The sequence below is a fragment of the Cavia porcellus genome, unplaced genomic scaffold (assembly GCF_034190915.1).
Source record: "Cavia porcellus strain 051 isolate PalLab524CR breed Dunkin Hartley unplaced genomic scaffold, mCavPor4.1 scaffold_24, whole genome shotgun sequence".
Lineage (NCBI taxonomy): Eukaryota > Metazoa > Chordata > Mammalia > Rodentia > Caviidae > Cavia > Cavia porcellus.
The window spans coordinates 30,122,021-30,147,364 of NW_026947507.1; the positions used below are offsets into that span (position 1 = coordinate 30,122,021).

General features: G+C 42.3%; 3 protein-coding genes across 4 annotated transcripts in view; 1 reads left to right on the forward strand and 2 right to left on the reverse strand.

The window, feature by feature from the left end:
- The window catches only part of Tmem192 (transmembrane protein 192), a 53,368-nt gene extending 41,169 nt beyond the window's left edge, over nt 1–12,199 (forward strand). For both annotated transcript variants that reach the window (XM_063234802.1, XM_063234803.1), the window contains exon 6: nt 11,122–12,199. In XM_063234802.1, the coding sequence (XP_063090872.1) occupies nt 11,122–11,323 (202 nt within the window). In that variant the 3' untranslated portion in view covers nt 11,324–12,199. The remainder of the gene's footprint in view (nt 1–11,121) is intronic.
- On the reverse strand, nt 657–8,524 carry LOC100722218 (tripartite motif-containing protein 60-like). The gene is made up of 5 exons (XM_003479329.3): nt 8,336–8,524; nt 6,156–6,276; nt 5,247–5,316; nt 3,653–3,694; nt 657–2,658 (listed from the first exon to the last, which is right to left on the reverse strand). Exon 5 carries the CDS (start codon nt 2,375–2,377, stop codon nt 959–961), a length of 1,419 nt encoding a protein of 472 aa, XP_003479377.1. The 5' UTR covers nt 2,378–2,658; nt 3,653–3,694; nt 5,247–5,316; nt 6,156–6,276; nt 8,336–8,524; the 3' UTR covers nt 657–958.
- A 1,291-nt stretch (nt 12,200–13,490) lies between the features above and the next one.
- On the reverse strand, nt 13,491–23,889 carry Apela (apelin receptor early endogenous ligand). The gene is made up of 3 exons (XM_013143210.2): nt 23,626–23,889; nt 22,127–22,216; nt 13,491–15,622 (listed from the first exon to the last, which is right to left on the reverse strand). Exons 1-2 carry the CDS (start codon nt 23,699–23,701, stop codon nt 22,128–22,130), a joined length of 165 nt encoding a protein of 54 aa, XP_012998664.1. The 5' UTR covers nt 23,702–23,889; the 3' UTR covers nt 13,491–15,622; nt 22,127.
- Nucleotides 23,890–25,344: the final 1,455 nt, after the last annotated feature.

A 25,344-nucleotide genomic window follows, 5' to 3' on the forward strand; every position in this document is an offset into this window, starting at 1 on the left:
ACTGTAAGGCTAGTTTGAAGCCAATTTACTGACATGTCTCAAAGAGGGCTAAGATTCAGTGGTAGATTGATCCTGGTTTCAATTCCAAGTGTTTTGTGTGTGGGGAGACATCAACTGTTCTCAAATTAAGCTAATGTAAAAAATTCCAAACCCAAAGAGCAGTGCTCTCAGGTCTTGAATTTGCAAAGCTGTGAATCCCGGCATTAACAGAAGCAATCTAAGGAGGAAAATGTGGAAGATTATGAGGTGAGATCAGGCCCTAAAATGAGTCAAGGATGGCAGCTGAACAGGGGTAGAGTGCACTGTCCAGATGGCACATGTGCAGGAGCTAGCAGAAGGCACAAGTGTGACCACATTGGCAGGAAGAGCAATGCAGTCAAAGCAACTGAGGTGCTGGGAGCACAGCCTCATGGGACAGCCCTGGGTCCAATTAGCACGAGGAAAAAAAATTTGCCCAGAAATATATAAGTAACCAGATGAAAGCTGAAGGGGATCACTCATGAAGAGCAAGTGTGGCCCAGGAATGTCCACCTTTACTACAGGTTTATCAGTAACAGGCATTGAACCCACCACTGTGCGCTTGCAAAGCAGGCGCTTATGCCTGAGCTAAATCCCCAGTTCCTACAGGCTTAATTCTTAAACGAAAGTAACAGTGATACAGAAAGGTGAATGTAGTTTTATTGGCAACTATTAGAGTAACATTCAGTTAAGAAACACATTTTCCAAATAGAGTAACACATTCAGTTAAGAAACACATTTTCCAAGTATTTTATCTGAGAACCTCTAGTAGGGCCCCTTTGACTTATGTAAAAGTAGGCATCATCATCACATATTTAAAGAACCTCCTCAAAAGACATTTACAGTTAAAACTGAAAAAAAAAACCCATTGACATCATTTGAAATTGCTTTGATAATGGGTCACTATGTCCACTAAGAAAAACAGATTTCCAACAGCTCATCATTCAGACTCTGTCACTGTACAGATTCTAAGGGGTCGTGACTCCGTACCAGTGTAGAAATAAGGCCAGACAGGTCCTCCAAAATAATCATTAAAAGTATGCAGAAGAGATCTATCACTCAAATTGTAAAAGGAAACCTCACCCATTTCGCAATCTAAAAAAATGCCAATCTTAATAGGTATCACTTTGGGCAAAAGATTGACCTTCTTGGGACCAAATGCAATGTAACTGGTGTGACTACACCGCCCAATGCCCCAAAGTCCGGCTTTTACTAAGAAGGGCTGATTCTGATTCTTCCTCCTCCGGGGCAGAGCTGCGGTACAGATGCCCAGGATCCACTCGGGTTTGTCTTTTACTTCCACCTCCCAGTACTGCCTGCCCGAGCTGTAACTCCTGGCACCCAGCACAGCTGGCCAGATATAAAATTTTTGGGGGCTATGGGGTAGTTTTTGCATATTTCCATAACGCACACTCTTCCTATCTTCTGAGATAATAAGCTTACGATGTGCTGTTTCAGGATCTAGAACTACGTCTACATGAAATTGCTTGATAATTCTGTTCAGTCCAGAATACTGTGGAGGGAGCTGGTAAACATAATCTCTGAATTGGAATGAGAACATTTCAGGGCATTTTAAACTTCTGTATCTGCGGTAAATACTCTTCACACTTGTCAGCACTTCAACTTCTGACTTTACATACTTGCTCTCTATCTCCTTTAACAGACATTTTGATGCAGAGGCATGATCTGAAGTGTCTGCCACATTTTCATTTAGTTTTGCTAATAGCTCATTCTCTTCATCTTGTAACTGCCTAACAACAGCCTCATGCTCATTTTGAAGAAACAGCATAAACTGTTCGAATTCAGACTTTATTTCTTCTCTCCTATGTTCTACTTTTTTCTTAAGTTCCTCTGATTTTCCAGTCTGCATAGCAATCACTTTGTCAATTTGTTCCACTTTCTCCTTCCAGAGCTCAATGTGGCGCGCTAGCTGTTTCCTATGATAGTCCGCAGCCTTCTCTATGGGCCAGATATAGTGCTGCTGGTGATCGGCAGAGAAGCTGCACTGTGGACAAAGAACCTCCAGGTCCTTCTGGCAGAAAACGGTCAGGACCTGTTTGTGCGTCTCACACATGAGGCTCCCTTCCTGCTTTTTTCTCTTACTCCTTCTCAGTGGCAGCAGCTTAGCGATTTCAGTCAAATTACCTAGCTGGAAATTGTTCTGGAATTTCTTGTTTGGACAGACAAAATGGCAAGAAGGGCAGGGGAAACTGCCTTTTAGGTCTTTCCAGGACTCAGTGATGCAGGCGAGGCAGAAGTTATGCCCGCAGTAGATTGTCACTGGGCTTTTCAAGTATCCTAGACAGATGGGACAGCTAGCCTCTGCCTGGAGGTCTGCTAAGGCTGCCGCTAGCTCCATGGAACTGAACAAAAGGCAACAAGCAAGGAAATGCTTCTTTTTAAGCAAGGGGTGTCCTCTCCTAGACCACCTCAATTATCAACCAACACTCAGCTCTACTGAAAGTGCTATGAAAATTCAGTATGACTCGGCTTTTAAGTCTGCACTTGGCAACAGGACTACAGTCTATTTTGCATCAGAACATATCAGTTGGGTGGCTGCTCCTCTGTGTCGATCATCTGAAGTCAGCTTCAGTTTTCTTATTCAAGAAAGTAACCTCAGGTCCAAACAAGGAATCCTTCCTGTGGTTTTGAGACAAGACATTTCAGGTAAACTGATTCTGTAATCATTAATGTATTAAAACATTCACACAAGAGTCATAATATTTCACAATTACATACAATCAACAGACAAAAAATGTTCTTAGGAGATACAGCATAAAGCATGGGAGTGATACTACCTGCATGGCAGCAATTTACTTTCATAATGTTCAACAATTAAAACACACACAGCACAAGTGTAGCAGAAGTTAACTGATGAATTTAAGCACAAAGTATATGGATGTTCAAGCAAATGGTGTTCCTCCATTCATCTTGCAAGCCATCTCACCATGAATGCAGTATTCTTTCCCTTTCTCCCTCTCTAGACACTTCCCCCCAGCATTGGGGACTGAACCCAGAGCCTTTTCACTAACCTTCAGCACTTTTTGTTTTTAATTTTGTATTTTGATGCAGGGTCCTTGCTGTGTCAAAGCTGTCTAGGCTGGACTTACAATTCTCTTGCCTAGGCCTTCTGGACTGGTAGGATTACTGTTATATACACTAGACTTGAATATTACTAAACATATTTTCAACTCTTTCTGAGTGATGTCATGCACACAGCTCTGACAAGTAAAACTGGTTGTCTTGGTTATCTAGCAAGTTCTTTCACTGAAGACTTTCTCTTCATACCGGCAGAAAATAAAATAAGCTGTGATGGTACTAGAAAGTTTCCATGTACAAATTATACCCAAACCCACAGCTTGACTCTGTCTTGGACCTGTACAGGCAGAAGCTATCACAATAGGATGGGAAGCAGTGCTGGTGTGGTGGCAACACCTCTAATCCTGTGTGCTCAAATGGCCCAGTCAGGTGGGCTCCCATTTGAGGCCAGTCTGGGCAACCTAGTGCCACTGTCTCAAAATGAAATTGAGTTAAGTTGAGCTGGGAATTCAGCTTTGTGTCAGAGCACATGCCTGGCACTCACAAGCTCTTAAGCTCAATTCTGTGACATTTGAATCTTGGTTCAACTACTTACTGTGTGAAGATCCAGGTGTATTTCTTAAATTATTTCTTTAACCTATAAAATAAAAATAACCTTTTTTGGTATTAAAATAGCATGTGATTGCAGTTAACATGTGGTTACTTTTTTGGCTAGAGGTGGTTTTAGATATACAGAAATATGGATCCAAACAAGGTTTACACACAGTATCTGTTTCTTTTAAGTCTTTTTTCTACCTTTGTCTTGTATAGTACCTAAGCTCTAGACTTGTCTACAGTTTCTTCATGGAATTTTATTTTTAAGACAGGGTCTCATTATATAGTTCAGGCTGGCCTTCATCTCACAGCAATTGTCCTGCCTCAGCTTCTCAAGTGTTAAATGACAGCATGTACCACTATACCCACACTACTTCATAATTTAACTTGGGGCTCCACATTTGCTAGGTGAGCACTATATCCGCTACATCCTCAGTCACTTTCTATTTTACTTTGAGATAGTTTCATTAACTTGCTCAGGGTACACTTGGACTTAAGATCTTCCTGCTCTAGCCTCTGGAGTGCTTGGTTTTATAGGCATGTGCTACCATACCCCACTGCACTGACAGATCAAAATAACAATAATGATTTAACCAGTTTAGCCAGGTGTGGTGGCATACGCCTGTAGTCCCGGCACTGGGGCAGGACTGCTGAGAGATGGAGGCCAGCCTGGGATGTAAAAATGAGTTCAAGGCCCACCTGAACTGCCATAGGGAAATCCTGTCTCTAAAAGACAAAAATAAATAAATACATGAAATAAAGAAAAATTAACCAGTTTAAAAATAGAAAGCTTGAAGATCCTAGTAGTTCATGTCTGAGGTTATCCTCAGCACTCTGGCTGCTTGACGATCGAAAATTTAAGGCCAGCCTGGGTGACAGTCTGAAGTCAGCCTCAACAGGAGACCTCAACCAAACACCAAATTACACCATATAAACAAGGACAAAGTTTGCACTCCTAACTCACTATTCAGAGCCTTATTTTACTTCATTATCTTCATCTGAGGATGAACCCCTTAATGTACTAGGCTTAAAAAAAGGTAGCATCCTCTTTCTTCTACATAAAGTACTAGCCTAGTTCATTATACATAAGGTACTATGCTATGTATTTTCCATGCAGTTATAGATTCAATTGAATCATCAGAGTGACTCCTTAAGTTAGGAGCTGCTATCCTCAAAGCTGCAAAAGCTGAACCTACAAAGAACTTGAAAATGCTTATCCATTCTTTTCAGGCTAGCCTTGAGCTCACTTTGTAGCCCAGGCTGGTCTTGAACTTGCATCTATCCTCCTGCCTCAGCCTCCTGAGTGCTGGGATTACAGGCGTGAGCCACCATGTGTGGCTCATTTTGGCACTGTTAACAGTGAGAATAAATATAAATTGAGAGGTAGGAATACCTGACACAGTTGTGCTTTCCTCCACCTCTGTCATTGAACTAGTCATATGCAACTTGGCCAAATTTGAGTTTTTTTTTTAAAGAAATGCAAAAGCATTAACAAATTGTAATGTAACATGTCATAATCTCTAATATTTCACACATGCATGATAAAAGAAAAGTTTTACAAGACTACATCATACAACCTGAAAACTCATACTCACCTTGCCAAATGCAAACAGTTTGCTCTTCATGTCTTCAGGAATTGAAGCTGAAGATTCAACCAACCTAGGACTGAAAATATTGGGGGAGAAAGCATTTGTAATGAACATGTACAGATTTTTTTGGTCATTATGTCCTAAAGAATATAGCACAACAATAATTTACACACAATTTATGTTGTATTATGTTCAATTATTTTAAGTAATCCAGAGATGACTCAAAGTACATAGGAGGATGTGTGCAGCTTGCATAACAATATTACACCATTTTGTGGTGAGAGGGAAGGGATTTGTGCATGGGAGAATTTAGGTCTCCAAACAGGATCCTGGAACCAAAGTCCTGTGGACACCTAAGGACAACTGCATTTATATCAAACTATGTTATATTTTATTAAGTTATGAGGTATGTAATCAAAATACACATTGCTTAAATTTAAAAATACAGTAAAATACACATTGCCACTAATCCCCCTCAAAATACTCCCCCTTTGAACACACTTAAACCATCATTCTTGCCACTTTCTAAAGCAGTTCTGGAAGTTTTGCTTTCACTAGTTTCTACAAGGTGGAATTAAAACCAGCTGACAAAAATGACAGCACAACCTCATCTACACCTTGTTCACCAGATCTGAATTCCAGAAATCTTCAGAAAGCGGCAAGGTCAAGAAGTAAGAGTGTTCAAAGTGAAAAGTATTTGAGGGATTTACTGTAATATAGCTATTACTGTAATAAAACCTTAGAAACTGAAATCATATTTGTGATCACACTGTGCATATATATGGCGGAGACAGGATCTCACTATGTAGTCCAGGCTGCCATTCAACTGACAGTGATCCTCTGGCCTCAGCCTTCCAATTGCTGGGATTACAGGGTGCACCACCATGCCTGACATATAAATGTATATTTACTTACATGTTAAATACTGATAATTAACCTAAGAGCTGCTGTCTCATCTAGTTGCTAAATCCTTATTAGTCAAAAGTGTCCGGGTCCCAACGGGCTTGGTTTAAGAGTGTGCTCCAGAAAAATCACGCTGAGGAAAGAGGAAGAGGGATAAAGTTTCAGAATTGCAAAATAAGTACTTTTTACATTAAAGTATATGCAACCTGTAGAAAACTGTAATACAGAGAACCACCTGAAAGAAAGCACAATGTCTCTTCTGAAGCACTATCTGCCTACACTATGTATAGTTATAATGATTAAATACATTTTTTTTTGTACTGAGGGTAGAACCTAGGGCCTGTGCCAAGCTAACAATCTCCCAGTGAGCCACACTCCTGGCTCCTAAGCCCTTTGTTTGAAGACAGGGTCTTGCTATGTAGCCCAGGCTGCCTTGAACTCAGTGATGCACTTTCAAATAGGTACTTTTGAGCAGGTCAAAAAAGACACAGAATACATGCTTTGGGGGTGGGGTTGCACAGAATGGTCACAAAAACTGAGGTTGAACTTTTAAGAATCTTACCCATTGTCACACAGCTGGAAAAGGGCTCTGGCATCATGTAATTCTCCAGGTACTAACGTGCTGTCCCTTCCCACGTACACACATGAATCAGTTTTCCCTGCCTCTCAAACAGGTCAGGCCAGGAACAGAAGAGCTTTGTGGGCACTGTCACTACCTTCTCTACTTCTAATTAACCAAGTCTACCTCCTGAATAGACAGTGGTGCTTCCTCTGGACCAATTACTAAATCTAGCTAAACTGGTATTTTCAAACACAGACAAAACTTTCATTTTCCCACTTAAATTAATTCAATGCCCTTTAACTGTTATAAGAAAATAATTTTTTTCATGTCTTAGCGTCTATCACCAACACCTGGAGGTTGGGGTAAAAGACTGGTGGACCACATCTCCATTTTGATTCAGGTTAGTGGGGGTCAGGCTTTCAGTCTGTCTCTCTTTCCTTCCTTTCTCTTTCTTCCCCCTCCCGCCCTTTTCTTCTTTCTTTGTAGCACTGGGGACTGAACCTAGCACAAGTTTTGCAAGCACCACCATGCAATAGACACCATCAGTCCCACAATTAGAACATTTTTATTTTGTGCTGCATGTAGTAGCATACATCTATAATCTCAGCACTCAGAAGGCTGAAGCAGAAGGACCACTGCCAAGTTCACAATCAGCCTGAAATATGTAATATCCTGGCTTAAAAAAAAAAAAAAAACTAAAAATCTTAGACAAGACCTAAACTGCCCAGGCTAGTCTCAAACTTGATCTCCTGCTATGACCTCCAGAGTAGCTGGGATTATATGTGTTTGTCAGTAGCCCCAGCTAGTTCTCAAATGTTGGAAAACAAAACTCAGATCTGCCCCCAGCCTCTTACACTGCCTCCATCATACATGATTGTCAACATTTTGTATTTTAGCAATCTTTGAGCTAATATATCCAACCCCCAATAAAACGTAAGGTTCTTGGTGAGCCTACATCTTTATAGTTCAAGTGAATCTATGGGAAATTCCAGCTTGTAAGTATAGTTTCAACCACCGTCACAACAGATCATTCTCCACAGGCCTGATGCTAAGCCAGCCCACTTGCAAAATAAAACAGTAATTTCCATCCTTAAGACCCTTGGAAGGGGCTGGGCGCAGCGGCACACACCTGGGATCCCACCACTTGGGAAGCTGAGGCAAGAAGATCCCACCAAGTTCGAGGCCAGCCTGGGCTACATGGTGAGCTCAAGGCCCAATTTTTCTCAAAAACAGCAGCGCAAGGAAAAAGTGAGCCTTCCTTGAGGCTCAAGGGAGAAGCTGGACGGGCATGCGCCACCTATGTGCTCCAAGGCGCCACCGCTCCCCGCCCCCACCCAAACGCCAGTGATTCTCCCACTAAAGGCAACCACTTCATCAATGCTCTTTCCACCCACAGCTCTTTCTGAAACTCCCGGGCGCAGGCCCTGTCATCCAAACTAGCCTCATTGACCTAGGAACCTATACTTTGCATAGCCACTTCCACGGGAACGGAGCCCCGCCACGAACACGCGCGACCCCGAATCCACGTGTGCTCCCAAATCCTGGCTCATGGCAAACCCCCAGGAAGCTCTACCTCAACAAGCTTCACAACAAGCGCTGCTTGGCCCCTTCCCCGGCCCTCACCGCTTACCTGGAACAGCTGCTCCGTGGCTTGGCCAGCCACTCACACCTCCCGCACACTCCGCACTCTAAGGAGTGCGCGGCTGAGACCGCCGAACTCCAGTCAGCACGCGGCTCCCAACCTTCCCGTGGCCGCAGTGCACGACGGGTAGGCGGGCAGTGGGCGGGAACTTACCCGCGCATGCGCAATGGCCCGGCCTACTGTGCAAAGTCTGAGGAGCAGCTGAGGAGAGCGGGTGGGCTCCTTAGCTTGAGGCTTTGGCAGTCTTCTCAAATCTTTTTCTGTTTTGAGTACCTGGATACTCAGGTCTTTGCGCTGAGCTACATCGCCAGGTTTTTTTTCTTTTCCTGTCCTCCAGACAAAATCTTGCTAAATTGCTAAATCATGCAGGCTGGGCTTGAATTTTCGATCCTCCTGCCTCAGCCTTCCAGAGTGCTGCAGTTATAGGCGTGTGCCACTACGCTTGGTCGTTTTCAGTCTCCTATGACCATGTTTTTATTGCTACCAGCGACCAGAAGATTATAGTCAAGTTGCAGACTGGTTTGAGGTTTTTTTGTTTTGTTTTTGTGTTACTGGGGATGGAATGCCCAGACTTGTGTGTACGTGGTAGACAATCGCTGTACCACGGGAGCCATGGGTCCTGCCCTACGGGTTTGTTTTGGTTTTGGTTTTTGAGTCTGGGTTTGGCTTTGTATACAGGTCTGGCTGGCCTTGACCACCCAGCCTTGTGGGCGGGATTAGAAGGAAAAAACCTCCCCATCTCAGCCAGCAATAGGGCTTGTCATCCCAGCACTGAGGGTGGGGTGGGAGGAGGCTGAGGCAGGAGGATCCTGTGAGTCAAGGCCTTCCTAGGCTATGTAGTGAATTCAATGTAAGATCAGCCCGAACTGCCTGAGGATACCCTGTCTCAACCAACAGAGCAACATAGCACAGGCAACAACAACAACCCCAGAATCTCCTCCTGTCCCAGGGTGAGGAGGTAGAAGTCTGTGGGGAGCTGCGTCAGTAGCCTGGAGGGGCAGACGGCGTAGATGGAAGGGGTGCTCACCTCGGAGCTGAAGGAGGAACTGGGGTGGTTTGCATGAAGCTGGGTAGAACAGGGAACCCCACCGACTCACCTGAGAAAGGGGCATTTGGGCAAAATTTAAGAAGTGATGATGAATCGATGGGACAAATTGGAAAAGAAAACTCTTCAAGGCTGAAGAGAGCTATAAGGAGCCTGTTAATGATGCCTGTGGATTGAGCCAAGGCCTTCCCACTTAGGACAAATGAGCTGAAAGAGATCTTTTGACTATACTCAATAGAGAAGTGAGGATAGGTGTGGTGGTGCCGGGAGGCTGAAGCAGAGCATTACAAAATCGAGTTAATCTAGGAAATTTGGCAATTTGGTGAGGTCTTGCAGGGTGCAGTAGCACATACCTGTAATCCCAGCACTAGGAGGCTGAGACAGGAGGTTCTCTGCTTGTTTGAGGTCAGCCTAGGCTACAGAGTAAATTCAAAGCCTGAGCTGTACAGCCAGACCCTGTTTCAACCAACCAACAAACAAGGCCGGAGATATACTAAAATAAATTAAAGAAATAAAAATTTAAATGAGTCAATGCTAAAAGGCCTGTTGGGCAAGTTTTAGATTTTGATTATACCAAGTGGAAAAGGAAAGCCATTGAAGCATTTTAAATATAACGTAATTCCAGCTACTTCGGAGCCTGAGACAGGATTTCTAGATCTAGGCCAATCTGGGTAGTCAGTCTCAGAATAATAATAAAAGAGGGTAGGGAGATAGTTTACTGGTAAGTTGTCCCAGAGTTTCATCACAGTCACACACACAACACACAGCTGGGGAGGGTGGCACACGCCTATAATCCCTGTATTCTGGAAGCAGAGGTTGGCCAGAGAACTGCCATGAGTTCAACGTTAGGCTGGGCTACACAGAGAACTCCAGGCCTGCCTGAATACATGCAAGGCCTTGCCTCAAAAAAGCGAAAGTTGATTGTTACACATTGGATTCTTCTTTTGTAAATTTAATTCAGGGGCTAGGGATGTAGTGTGGGGGTAGAGCTAGGATTATGGGCATGTTGTTGCACCATACCTATGGTGCAATTAGACTCTCTCTCCCTTCCTCCTTTTCCTTCCTTCCTTCCTTCCTTCCTTCCTTCCTTCCTTCCTTCCTGTATGGTAGGGCTGGGGAATGCTGTGCAAACTGAACAGCGTGCCTCACCGCGGCAGTGGGGAAGCAGTGGGGTCTGAGGAGTTGCCGGGTGGAATTTCTGATCCAGGAGCTGCAGGAAGACCTCAGGCTGGAGAGGGGCCTCGAAGCCCTGGCTCACTGTGCAGAGCCCTGGGTGGCAATGAACCCAAAACATTGTCTTTTGCTATCTTCCGGGAGAATAGACATAAAAAAGTTGGATAAGATAAAGGACCAGAAGATAAAGGATCAAAGGAAGACGTTTTTGCCCCAAGGCAAAACTTTTTACTTTTGTTTTGTGGAACTCACCAAAATCTGCTTAAATTGTGCTTTAGAAAACTTTCCAAAACGCCTGGTCATCCCAGCACTTGAGAGCCTGAGGCAGGAGGGTTATGTTCAGCATGATCTTTTTTTTTTCTTTTCTGGGGGAGGAGGGAAGGGTCTGGCGATGCAGTTCAGGCTGACCTTGAGCTCACTATATAGCCCGGGCTAGTTTCGAATTTGCAAGGATTCTCCTGCCTACACTTCTAGAGTGCTGAGATTACAGGCGTGCACCACTAAGTCAGGTTTAAGAAGTCTTTTTTTTTTCTTTTTTTTAATCATCCCAAAGCAGATGCGGTGGGAAACCTTGTCAAGGACTGGGGAACACTCAGGTTCTGCTGCGGCTCCGAGCAGTAGGAGGCAGCAGAGACCAGCGCGGGAAACTTGCCCTGTGTGGAGGTCGGCGCTCCCCGACTCTGCGCACGCGCGGGCGCAGTGTCTCAGCCGCCCTGGCCGCAACTCTGCCTTCCGACGACGTCAGGCGCGGGACTTGAGAGCGAGGCCTGGATTTGTACCGGGCTGCCGTGCTGGCGAGGGTATTGCAGGCGATCTGTGGATGCTCAGCACGTGCGCATGCATCCGAGCTCCTCAGGATTCTGCTGGGCTAGAAACGTACGTGTGTGTGTGTGTGTGTGTGTGTGTGTGTGTGCTCGTGTAGTGCTGGGGTTGACCTCTGGGCCTCCTACGGGCTAGCTAGCACTCTACCACCGAGCTATACTAGCCGTAGAAACACTTTTTTAAAAGAAGCATGTTTGAATGTGTGAAAAACTTGTGTAGTGGTGCAAGGAATGGATTTATAGCACTGGTGAAAAAGCAACAAGTCTTAGTTCACAAAATCCAGGAAGGAAAAAAACAAAAAGAAAAACAGGTGGGCATAATGGTGCTCACCTCTCATCCGAGCACCCTGGGAGACTGAGGAGGAGGATCACAAGTTCAATTTCAGTCTGGGCAACCTAGCAATTTATTGAGACCCCATCTCACAAACAAGATGCGCTTGGAGCACAGGCCTATAATCCCAGCACTCGGGGGGCTGAGATAAGAAGATCGCCGCAAGTTTGAGGTCAGCCTGGTCTACAAAGTGAGACCCTGTCTCAAAAAACCAAAACCAAACAAAAACCGTCCTCCACGAGTGGTGTTCAGCTCCTGTGAGGCTTTGGTATAGTAGAAGTGCTGACATGGTCCAGGGCTTTTTCCCTTTAGGACCTTGATTTCCTGGGGTAAAATTAAAATCTCTGCCACAGGTTCCTCAGATAGAGAAGGATGACTTGTGGAGTAGCTGACCCATGTTTATCATGTAAGTCTTTACCTACAATAAAAATGCGATCAAACCCCCTCTGCTATGAAAATAAAATTTCCATTTTTCATTGTTATATTGTGTTCGTTTTGTTTTATTGTGTTTTGTTCTGAGTCAAGGTCTCCTTATGTAGTCTGGCCTTGAGGTCAGACCATCGATCCTTCTCTGCCTCCCGAGGGCTGCAATTACAGGCATGTGCCACCACGCCCAGCTGGATTTTGAGTTTGAGGCCAGCCTGGGCCTGAAACCTTTTGAATATTATAAAGCCATTTTCATGGTAGCAAGGACACAATAAAATGAATACTAGGTCATACAAATTTGTTGACAGTACGCAGACACCTGCTCTTATTTCCGGTTCTACCTCTCCAGCGAACGAGATACATCTCTGTTGTCAGAGACCATTCTGCTCTGCCGCTTCTGAGATTTTTTTCATTGGTGCATGTTTGCGGTACAGAATAATTACACTCATCTTGGGGAATTAGTACACATACCTGCCTGTTGTGTTTGATGTTTAGATGTCCCCTCCAAAACCTCATGCACTCCTAAGCAGGGCCTCTGGGAAGTGATTGGGTGGTGGAGGTGTAATACCCAGCAGTGCTTTAGTCTGCGGAGGAGTCTGTAGCTAAAACGTGATGTGACAGCAGCGGAAGCCTGCTAGGAGGCGGTGGTCACTGGGCGGGTCCCTGTCTCCCTCCTCCTCCTTCCTTCATCTCTCTCTGCTTCTAGCTACCAAGCTTTGGGCTGTTTCTTCCCTGCCATGTCCTTCTGCCATGCCACCTGCCCTGGAGCCAGCTGACTGGCTGAAACTTCTCCAAACTGTGAGCCAAAACAAACTTCCTCCTTAGAGTTGTAGGTGCCTGGTATTGTGTCTCAGTGAGGAAAAAGTAACTAAGACAATATCACAGTTTAATCATTTTCACTCCCCTTCCCCTACCCCCTCTTTTTATCGTTGCTGTGATAAGCTTGAATTGAGAAAATAATGGAAATAGAGACAAGCAGGCCGGGTGTGGCTCAAGGCCAGCCTAAACTGCGTAAGGAGACTCTATCTCAAAAAAAAAAAAAAAAAAAAAAAAAAATATATATATATATATATATATATATATATATATTCCCAGTTCTTGTCTCTATTTTTTTCTTTCTTTTTTTTTTTTTTTTTTTTTTTGTCTTTTTGAGACAGGGTCTCACTATGCAGTTCATGCTGGCCTTGAGTTCACTTTGTAGCCCAGGCTGGTCTCAACTCGAAGTGATCCTCCTGCCTCAGCCTCCTGAGTGCTGGGGTTACAGATGTGTGCCACCACACCTGGCTGATTTCTACCACCTTATACTCAACACTCTGACCACTTCTTAAAGAAAGGACAGCTAGACACTCAAATCACCCAGTGATTTATTGAACAATTATTGAAGTTGTAGAAGCAGAAATCTGTAATCATTTAATTACACAATAGTAAGGCTGCTGTTTAACTTTCTCTGTAAATTTGAGAATCTGGCTGGGAATTTAACTCCATTTTGTGGAGCATTTGCCAAACATAGGCATAGGCCCTGAGTTGTATCTCAAAAACTAAAAATTGGTGAGATCCCACTTTAAAAACTGTAGGCTTGTACTGTATTATGTGAGCTATCTAAAGCATTTTTTAATATAAAATTTACAAGCCAGTACATGTTTTAAACACAGTTAGCAATAGCTTGTGTTTTTATTCAGATGCACATGTGAAATTAGAATCTATACAGGAAATTATTTAGGGCCAGGCATGGTGGGATGTGCCTATAATCCCAGCATGCCAAAGAGGTTGGTTGAGGCAAGAGGATAACAAATTTGAGCCCAGCCTAGACAATTTAGCAACTTTAGCAAGATCTTGTCTCAAAATTAAACAATTAAAAAAGAGTGAGGATGTAGCTCAGTGTGGAGGCCCTACGTTCAGTCCTTAGTACTGTAAAAAAATTATTTAGGTTTTTCCCAGGAAGCTATAAATAACGAGGTAAGACATTTTGTTTGTGTGTCAGTGTAATCACAGTAACCCTATATGAGTACTTTCCATCCCTGAGGACACTTTTTTTTTGGAGCCAGGATCTTACTATGTAGCCCAGGCTGGCCTCATAACCACAGTGATCCTCCTGCTTCAGCCTCCTGAGTGCTGGGATTACAGGTGTGCACTACCACACCTGGCCCACTCTGGAGACACTGTTAATGCATTTTGATAGGGGGACAAATTCCATGACATTATCAGATTTCCTACTTAAAATTCTTTATTAATCCCCCAAACTTATGTTTTAGCAAAATAAGGGCTATTGGTTTAATGACTTTTCTCCTCTATAATGATCATCAAAAGAAATTTTTTTTTAATAATTTTTTTTTTGTCTTTTTCTTTTTTATCAGTACCAGGGATCGAACTCATGACTGCCTGCTTGCAAGGCAGGTGCTTATGCCTCTGAGCTATATCCCCAGCCCCAAGAAATTTGTTTTTTAAAAAACACGAATTTGTGAATGTCTTCCCCGAAATTAACTTACAAGTTCCTAGCACTAAGTTCAGTCTTTCAATAAATATAATTGAAGAACATATTTAACCACTTGGGATGAGTTAGTTGTTGATACCATTCAGACCTAGACAGGAGAGATTCATTTCCACGAAGGGAGACCCCTAAATTCTTTCTGATTTACTTTGTGTTTTACCATCCAAGGTGGAAGAGCATTGATTCCAGTCACAGCAGTGATGAGAGCTCATCCTGGCCACACATGTGGCCCTTTTAGAATTGGTGTTAGAACTGAAGCTTAGATGTTGACATTACTCAGGTCTTTTAAAGGAATTCTCTACGCAAAATAATCAAGGGCATAAAACAGAACTTCAAAGGAAATCAAATATAGGCTTCTTGCAATCCCACGATGAAAACAGATTCAGAAAGGGACATCGTGATTTTAAAATAAAATGAGCTACAACTTGTATTTCATACTTTTCCTTTACACCTTAATAGCATACAAAATACCATACTTTTATAAACACTACAGCTTTCCATATATAAAATGGCAGCAATAACTTTTTTTGACTTTTGATATAAATAATGAACTGATTATTTTCTCCCTATTCTGTAAATCCAGTCCACATATTTGATTTTAGAGGAAACACTAAAACATACTTTTGGGAAAATAATAGAAAAAAAAAAAACCCAACCTTCAAGTTCTTACACTTATTACCATTACAGAGCTTGAAAACATTACAAAATATTGTTTAATTTGTAGAAGAATAGAAATATTTTTTAATGTGCAGGAAAAGAGATTTTTTTGTGTGTATAGGCAAATAACAGTGTTTCAGACTTCATTTTTCAATTTATGTTATTTTCCTCTTTAAAAAAAAAAAAGTCAGGCAGGAGACAGTCCTGTGAGTGCAACCCACACCCAGGTCCTCTTTGGATGGAGAGGTCGGGGCAGCCTTGCAGGGAGGGCCATACGGGTGAGGTGAGCCATCCTTCACTCCTGCAGGCTTGGAGCTACCAGCTGCTGCAGGTTCTGTAGTGGGAGACAAGGGACACAGATATGATTTCAAAAAGAAATAAAGCAGAACACGATAGATGACTTTAAAAAGGTGCTACTACTGGGAGGCTGAGGCAGGAAGGCCACAAGTTGAAGGCTAATAGGATACCTTGGTGAGATCCTATTTAAAATAATAAATCGGCACGGTGTCACCTGCCTATCAGCCTAGCACTCGGGAGGCTGAAGCAGGAGGATTGCTGGAAGTTTGAGGCCAGTCTAGACTAAATGAGTGAGTCCAAGACCAGCCTGTACTACATAGTGAGACCCTGTCTTGGAAACAAAAAAGAAAAACAAAACAACAAAAAGATTTACCCCAGTGGTACAGCACCTGCCTGACATGTGTGAGGTCCTGAGTTCAATTTCCAGTACCCCCCCAAAATATATATCCTTTATTTTTGTTGCATTAAATATGTAAGGGGAACATAAAGTTAGTATAAAAGAAAATGTACCCTCTGCCATCAGAGAATTTGAGCTGGCACAAACAGGAAGGCAGAGTCCAGTTAAGCTGTGTATATAGTGCCACGGATCAGGAAGTTAGATGGAAGCCCACAAGTACCACTCAGAGGGCAGAAAGGGTGCATCTGATATGATTGGTAGGGCATCAGCATCAAGAGTTCCCTGGAGCATCAGCGAATGGAGAGGAAAAGAGTTAAAAGCAGGACAGTGCAGGCAGATGGGTAGCTTGGAACTGCGAGAGGTGAAGAGTGGGCTGACTTTAGGGGAATGCTGATAATACAGGCTCTGGAGAGTATTTATTTCACACTTCTATGAGCAGAGCAAGGTTAGGGTAGGTCAGGCGCCCTGCAGAGCTGGGATGGTGCAGACTGACAGCAGGTGGCTTGTCAGGGCCACCAGGGCTGGCTGCGTGGTCAGAGGCTGAGTCCAGGGGGTGCAGACAGGCTCAGGTCTTGTCCTTCAAGAGAGGGAAGGGGAAAGAGGTGATGGAGGAGATAGGATATGCAGAGAGGTACATTTTGTAAGCTCTTTGTCAGACTCTACGATTTCTTATTGTCCTGAAGGCTATGGAGAGAGAAGAGGATTTTAATCAAGATGTGACTGATACATGCCTTATACAAGGGTAAAAAAAAAAAAAAAAAAAAAAAAAAAGATGTGACTGAATGCAATGCTCCAGAAAGGTGAGATGTGAAGCTTTTCTTTTTTTCTTTTTACTGGTGCCTGGGATCGAACTCACGACTGCCTGCTTGCAAGGCAGGTGCTTATGCCGCTGAGCTAAATCCCCAGCCAAGATGTGAAGTTTTTAAAAATGCTATTTTTTTTAGAACACAAACTGGAAACCAAAGTCAGACTAGAGGGAGATAACAGGCACTGAGATGGGAGGAGGTAGAGATGGCAAAGAGGAGTAGATTCAAGAACTATTTCAGGGCAGAAACCACAGATCTGAGAACAAAATTAGACGTGAATAACAGAGTGCTGAGCTCAGACATTCACATCAGATGTGTCAGTAATGTATTTCCTCATACAGTGCCTGGTACACAGCACACTTCTCATCCACAGTAGACTTAGGGGTGTTCTCTAAGTTCTGCGAATGTCACAGAAACATCCGAGTGGGCAGAATTAGAAAGTTTAATTTTTTTTTGTTTATTTCATTTTTATTGGTACCAGAGATCGAACTCATGACCGCCTGCTTGCAAGGCAGGCGCTTATGCCGAGAAGCTAAATCCCCAGCCCCCAGAAAGTTTACTTTTAAGCATTCATTCATTCAGTATTCCTTACCATAGTCACTGGGGACACAACTGTGACCAAAGTCTCTATTCTCATGAAACTTGCAATGTCAAGAAGAGAGGCAGATGCTAAATGTATTATTAACCCAGTGGCAATAGGTGCCACGCAGAAAAGAGACTAGGGAAAGGGGCCCAGGATGTCTTGGGCAGGTGTAGTGTTGCCATTTTACCGGAGGAGCCATCGGCTTTTCTGATGACACAACATTGGCGCACAGAACTGCAACGAAAGAGTCCCGTGTGGGATGATAGGAACAGCTATTTTGGAGAAAATGATGTCTTAATAGGTAATACTGATTTAGTATCATCTTGTTTTGAAGTCTCATCAAGCTTTTGTTCTTCTGTCTCCATTGGTCTAAACAGGTTGTATCTTACTGGATTTTATTATGTATGATAGTATAAGCAAAAACTTTTATAGACAAGGAGATTATACAGAAACCATTATTCATTTTCTGTTAGTTGATTCTAAATACCCTGTAATACTGTCATTCTCTTGAATGGTTTTACATTGTTTTGATATATTTGATGCTACAGTATACGAAGTTGTACTCAAGGATTTCAAGGAAAGAGACAATATGGTAACTACTTTTATGTCGGGATTATCTTGTGGTGAAACACTATTTTGCTTAAATGGTTATGTTTTGATCTGCGCTGTTTTGCTGTTATGCTCTCTTTTATCTCAGTCTCCATTTTATTATTTACTTTTTTATTTTTATCCTTTTAATTAAGGGAAAAATAAATAAAAACTAGCAGGATATATTATAGTAACCTACTTTGACTTTCCATTATCTTGATTTAAAGCCCTGTATAGCTCTCACCATCTTGTTTTGACTGATGTCCCCCTATTCTGTTTTGCTTGATGGTACCAGGTTTGAAAGTTTAGGCAACAGCTGTGAAGATAGTGGGATTCATTATGATGCCCATTCTGGTTGACTATTATCTACTTTTGAAGACCTGTAATGTCTTCAATGTTTTGGTTTTGCCAGTTTTGTTCTTTACTGTTTTGTTGAATTTTATTATAACTGATGATATAGGCAATTCTATTAGAGATAGTGGGAGGCATTATGGTAACCGTTGTTGATCACCTTGTATTATGCTTTTACATTATCTATTATGTCCACCCTTTTGATTTGACTGACCCTGTTCTGTTATGTCACATTTGGTTCTACTCTCTTCCAAAAAAGTAATTAGAACTGTGCGAGCAACAGAACCCAAAATGTGTAATTGTCATTGTACAAAAGAGAGGAAAAGAAAGTGCTCTAAATGATATAACTGCATGTATATTTAAGTGTATAAGACAGATAATGATATTACTGAGTTTTGTTGGATCATTGAACAGAACTGTTTGCAGTCTCACTGTTGGAATGTCCACTTTATAAGCCTTAATTTTGTAACTTGAACAACTATTTCTAAGATGACAATATATAATCCATTAACTAGTGATTTCCTACTGTTTATTTTTTTTCTGTAAATCTGTATAACGTGTACCCTTTCTCTGCCTTTTTTGTTTTTCTCCTTAAATAAAATTAAAAAAAAGAGTCCTGTGCACAGGGCAGGCAGGGGCCTGAAGGGATTGCAGGTGGGAAGTGCGCCCCTCCCCATGCGTCCTCACAGGAAGTGATTCAACCTAGGCAGACACAGAGGGAGCAGCCGCAGCCAGGTGAGGCCACTGAAATCAGGACAGCGCTGAGGGGGTCAACAGGGAGCTTTGTCAGGAGGAAAAGAGGAGCACAGTGTTGGGAAGCGGAGGGAAAGGAATTCCCTGGGGTGAGAGGAGGAATATGGACCATCAGTCCAGCGGGCAGCAGAGAGGCTTGACAATCTCAGTTACCCCTTGCAGTGATGGAAAGAGGAGGTTTGAAAAATGTAAGGAAACTCAAGGCCATTAAAGGTTTGAGATCCATGCGAATGAGTACCAGAGGCCCCAGAGGGCAGCAGAATTCTTCCCTAGAGCCGCAGAAGTGCTGATTCAGCAGCACTTGGTGCAGAGGTGAGGTGGGGGTCAGGTGGCCCAAGAGGGAGAGAGAAGGGCAGCACAGAAAGCTGGGGGACACAGGCAGAGGTTTGGTCCAAGGGTAAGAACAAGGCGGGAACTGGAAGCGCACTTGGAGTGGTTAGCAAGAGTGACAGGCCAGTAATTAAAAATTATGCATTGAGAGGTACTTTTACTCAAATCTTTCCATTAGTCATTCCTCTAAGAAGTGGAAATACGCAGTAGGGAAGGACGAGGGCTTTTGCTTTTGACTCTTCCATACTTTGAAATAAATCTTGCACCATGAGCACATATTACAACTAGAAAGCTAAATAAAATATGTGTTGATAGGGTATGGAGCTCTCTGGTGCAGACTTATACATAAAAGCACTGCTGTGGGGGGCGTGACTGTGGGAAGAGGGATGTCACTACAATCTTAAGCCCCTCCCTGTCTAATTGTACCCCCTCTGTTGCTCTCACAGTAACCCCCAGGTTTGTATTTCCTGCTACGGCTTTGCTTGCCCTCTTCTACTCCAAGTCGCTTAGGGCTCAAGGCTACGCCAACCTTCTTCAGTTAAAAAAGTCAAGGAGAATCACTTCACTGCACACAGCATACCTTTGCTACCTAAAGGACTGGGTTGTACAGGCTAGGAAATCGTGCTGAGGACTACTGGGGAGGTCTGGGAAAAGACAAAAGAGAAAACAGGAAAGAGATAATAGGAACTCAACGAAATAAACAAAAGTGCTAAGCCACTCTAAAGGGTTAATTTGGAAAACTTGCAGTCAGTTGTTTACCTATCCTATCCTTTTACAGTCTTACCTGACCCTAAGTGAATCAAATAACTACTTGTGATTTTATCTAAGGCATGCAGAAAACGGGGGTTGGGGGGTGTGGGGGAAATGAAAGGGTAATTTTGCCTTAGAGCCCAGGACCTAGTCCCTCACCCAACTGTCAAAGAACCATTGTTGCCAAACACACAGAAAGTTGGAAAATACTTAGAACAGTGAGAACTGTAGCACCAAATTTGAAGGTAGTATTTGTTACTGGTACTGGTTGAAGATGACCTTGGGAACTTATCTTGATGTTTATCTTAAATTGGTTCTTATAATAATTACTGGATTACAACAGGTAACTTTTACACATTCTTTAGGGAACTGCAGTGGATAAAAGACCAGCCTACCCCCTGAAAATCTAAGCAGTAACTGGTGCTGTAACTCAAGCAGGTCTATAATGCTCTCAGCCAACCGAGATAAAGGATCTTTCTTACTAAGTGGTTGACATAGCTTTCATTTAAATTTCTCTTTGCTTGACAAAGTTGGTTTATAGATCAAAATTTCCCTTAACTTTGCCAATCAAACTTCTGTGCTCTGTCTAGTTTCCTTGCAGTCTTGATTTTGGTAGGGCGTGGTTTGTGGGGCTCACTAAAAAGACTTGTATCTGTGTTTTGCATGGTACCTCTCTGCCTACAGAGGTATTCTCTTGTACTGTAACATGCATGCCCTCCTCTTTGTTGTTTATGGAAGAGTGCTGGGGAAGGCCTGGAACCTCATCCCCTTCCGTATTTCACATGTGAGACTGAAAAGCTCTGCTGGAAACATTATCCACCACACAAACAAAAGGATAGTTTAGCACGTTAATCCTTTTAAAGCGTATTTCAATCACTATTAACTGGCTTCTCAGGGACATCCTACAGTATCTTTCTATAGTCCTCCACCAAATTTATGGTTCCACCTTTTATAACAAAGTAATTTTTTATAGGTAGAGAAGTTGGCTTTCTGTCTAAGTCCTCTGATAGATGCTTATTACTGAGTTGCTCCTCCTTTATTTAATTTCCTACTGCAAGGCTTTCCCTGGGTTTGAAAAGCTCCCATTAAACAACAGGCATAGTCACCATTCTTGCCATTGAATGAAGGCTACCATCAAAGCAACAATCTGCAGATCAACTGAATAAGCTAACTTAGCAGATGTCTTTTAACTAGCTGAAGGTACTTTTCTAGTATTTCCTTTAGGAAGGTATATTTTAAATGAACTAAGGAGCTTGCAATAATTTCATATGAAGTGAATTAAAACTTCAGCAGTGTTTGAAGCGAATTGCTGCAATCTGTACCAGAGACTGTGATGGTGTGAAATCACGGTCTCCTAGGGAGGGTAAGGACCAAAAGGGAGGAGCAAAATTCCATTCAGAATTTATTCTGAAAGATACAACCATCACGACCATTAGGGAGGGGAGGAAGATGCTGTGCTATGAAGTTGATTTTATTTATTTATTTATTTATTTATTTATTTATTTATTTATTTTTGGTACTTGGGTTTGAACTCACAACCCTGTGCTTGCCAGGCAGATGCTTATGCCACTGAGCTGATTTTAGATATTAAAGGTGGAAGAACTGAGCCAGCCCACCACCAGCACATGGCTGGAGTAAATCACCCAAATGCTTTCGAGGACGCAGTGGTCTAAGTGGGAACTGTGCTTGCTCTGGGTAAGATTTGGAGCTTTCAGCAGTTTCCAAAACTCACATTTAAAGAGTGCCTGATGTAGTTACGAACATTTTCACTCACATGAGATAGCCTTAGTTTCCCTTTTGCTAGCCCTGAGATTTGACAACTGTGGGGATTTTGCTTTCTTCCTTGGGGATAAAAGCAGTTCCCAGGCATCCTGTCACCTTATTCACTCATGAGTACACTTGCTTCACCACAGCCATTATCACGTGCTACACAATGCAAATAGGCTGATGAAAGGCTGCACAAGGGCTTTCTGTCAGGAGTACCTCAGGGGAAGGGCACCCGGGAGTGGAGCGGCATGCATCTCCGCTGAAGGCAGCTGTGCCTCTGCAGCTTTCTCCTCAGTGCCAGATTCACTGGAGGAAAGAAAGAAAGATTAGCAATATTTCAGAAAGTGAACTGCTGGGCAACCCGGAGAACGCAGCAGAGTTAGTCTCTTTGCAGCCAAACCCTTCCGTGCTGCTTTGCTATTTGTTCACATGTGATCCTGGTTAAAAAAAAAAATGTGATGCAGCTATGTGAGGTATACTCTTAACAGCTAATAACAAGATCTCCACGATAATCTCCTCCTGCTTTTATGCACTTTCTCACTACTTGCTCTTAGGCTTTTCATTTTATGCAATCGCAGACATTTTACAAGAACATTACCCGGGGTGCTCCGAATTTCAGAAAAGTAGAAAGGGTTTGAATGGCAGTTGCCGTAAACAATAAGAAGGGATCAGATTGCTTCCTCGGAGTTGCTGACTTGGAGCTTTTTTCTTATTTGTGAGAAAGCACAGACTAGGGGATTGAAATGACCTCAGAGCAACCAAACATCTGATGAGCTGAAAAGCAGTTTGAAGAGCTTTAACTGTTTACATATCATTTCCATACGTTATCAAGTCAATACAGTTACTTTATATGCTCGGATACAAGATCACTTTCCATTGAAAGCTTACAGTTTTTGAGTGTCAGGAAACTCAACTTTCTGATTTTTTTTCTTACCAGGGCTTTGCAATCTTAGGTTTTTGGCTTTGAAATAAAAACACACTAGAGTAATTGCCTACTAAATTCCTGCTGGTCAAATACAACATAATTGATATCATCCTTGAAAAATAAATCAGATAAATTAATCTAAGTTGTCTTAACCATGCATATTTTTGGCTCTCTATGCACCCTGGAAATAAAAGCTGCACTTTTTTCGTTCTAAGTGCCGTACACTATATAACTCGCCATGACAACTATTGGCATGTTTGCTGATACCATCTGCATTTTGTCACTTCTTCATGACTTTTAAACATTGTCCTCTCCGGCTAGCAACATGCTCTTTTGATAAAACTGCTCTGGGTTTTGCGTTTTACTCCAAAATTCATTGTGGTTAACCTCTGCAAAGGAGAGGCCAGCATTTTCGTTTCTTTTCATTTGTCAGGACAACATATGTATATTTTTTTGCATTTAGAAAAATTGTGGTAAAAGTATTTATCAATATTTTAAAGTATTTTTTTTAAACCGGTACTGGGGATTGAACTTATGACCACCTGCCCACAAGGCAGGTGCTTATGCCACTGAACTAAATCCCCAGTCCCAATATTTTAAAGTATTTTAAAGTTTAGCCATTTAAAAAATATCCAAATAATACCTCCAGCAGGATAGACACTTAGAAATCCCACATGTACCCTCAACTGCAAACACACCTAAGTAACTTTCAGCATACACGCACGCTCGTACTCCCAGATACAAACAGGCAGAAGCACAAATCACTCACCCCAATGCATCAAAGTCCTACCTGGTCTCTGTCCCTTGATAAGGAGGAGACTCATCATAAAAATTAAAAATACGCAAAAAACTTGCCAAAATCTCATTTTTCTGCCACACTCGGGCGAACAGTAGCTCTCGAAGTGAAGCCCCAAATCTGTCAATAGTCTGTGCAGTATCCGTATGGCTGTCCTCACATCCTAATAACAAACTCCGAGGGCTGCCAGCTGCGTGCTCCAGCGCGGTTAATGATCACATCGGACAAGGTTACTGGTGCGCTCGGCTCAGTGGTCAGAGCCTCTCTCCGCCGAGCCCCTCCTCCACTCCTTTCCTCCTCTCCTCTGCCCCTCCCCTTTATTTCCATAAGCAAATATTGGTGAAGTAGACCATTCAGGCATGCGGTAATTTCAGTGGGAAATTACTCGGGAAGCTCCCAGGAAGGGGAGTTAAATTCAATCTGGCCATGGAGAAATATGTAAAGCAAGCGTGATGACGCTGCGCCCCCCTCAGCATTTGCATCTGTTTAAACTCTGTGGTGCCCATATTGGTGCCACATGCAGAAACCCATGGACATGACAGGAAGTCTCTCCTTTGTCTCTTTCCTAAGGAATTCTGCTTTCTAACTTCAGACTCCCAAAGTCTTTGCGCAGAACGTGTGCTCAAATGCTTTATCTTTACCAAACCAACTACAAAGCAGTGTCTATGCACACTAACTCTCCAAACTGCTTAATTTGCATGTTTTTAATCATTAAGGATGCCTTGGGTTTAGCATGTTCTGAAATAAGTCTGCGGTCTTTATATTTTTTATTTTCTGAAGTGCAATTTAAAAAGTAATGGAAATAATTTTCATCTACAAATGTCCAAGTTTTGAAAAAAGGAAGTCACAGACACATGAAATCTATGCTGTGTTGTAAATTTATGTGTGGTAAAATCGAAGTCACAGAAATTAGAGTTCCAGATAGAGTTTTTAAATTCATTTTGTAATGAATTCAGAAGAAACAAAAGCAGCCTAGCCTTGTCTTTTGCATATATGTAACAAAAGCTTTTTGCTTCTTTATATGTAAATAAACAGCTGTTACAAATGGAATTTGCTGTGCTTACTATAAAGTAAACCAGAATGTTAGTATAAATACACCCTGAAATATAAGTGGAGCCAAAATACTAAAACGAAAGCATATGTAACATCTTACAATCACAGGGAATTTTGTTGTATTTGGCTTCTTTGTCTTCAGGTGGTTGGCGCAATCTTGAGCTTCCTAAGCCTTGAAATTAATCACAATTTGTCTTGATTTTACAGGTCAATCTGTAAAATTCCTCACCTGTCTAGTTATGCATGCAGTGTATAACAAGCAATAGCATGCGGAAATTCTTAAAATCACTGTCTTACAATTGTGATAATATTTTCCTGTTTTGGAACTAGAAAACTTAGTGTTAAAGGGGTTCTACTTATCTATATTTGTACATTAGTTTGTTAAAAAAAATTGAATATAAGGATTTATACTTATGACATAAAAGTACTTTATGAATGGCAAATAATTTATTTAGCTTGATTTTTTTTTATTGTCTTTTTGAGACAGGGTCTTGCTATACAGTTCAGGCTGGCCTTGAGCTCACTTTGCGGGGCTGGTCTCAAACTTACAACATCGTCTTGCTTCAGCCTTCCAAGTGCTGGGCTTATAGGTGTGTACCACTACACTTGGTTTTATTTAGATTTTTAAAGCTCCTGTCTCATCTTTTTTAATATAGCATA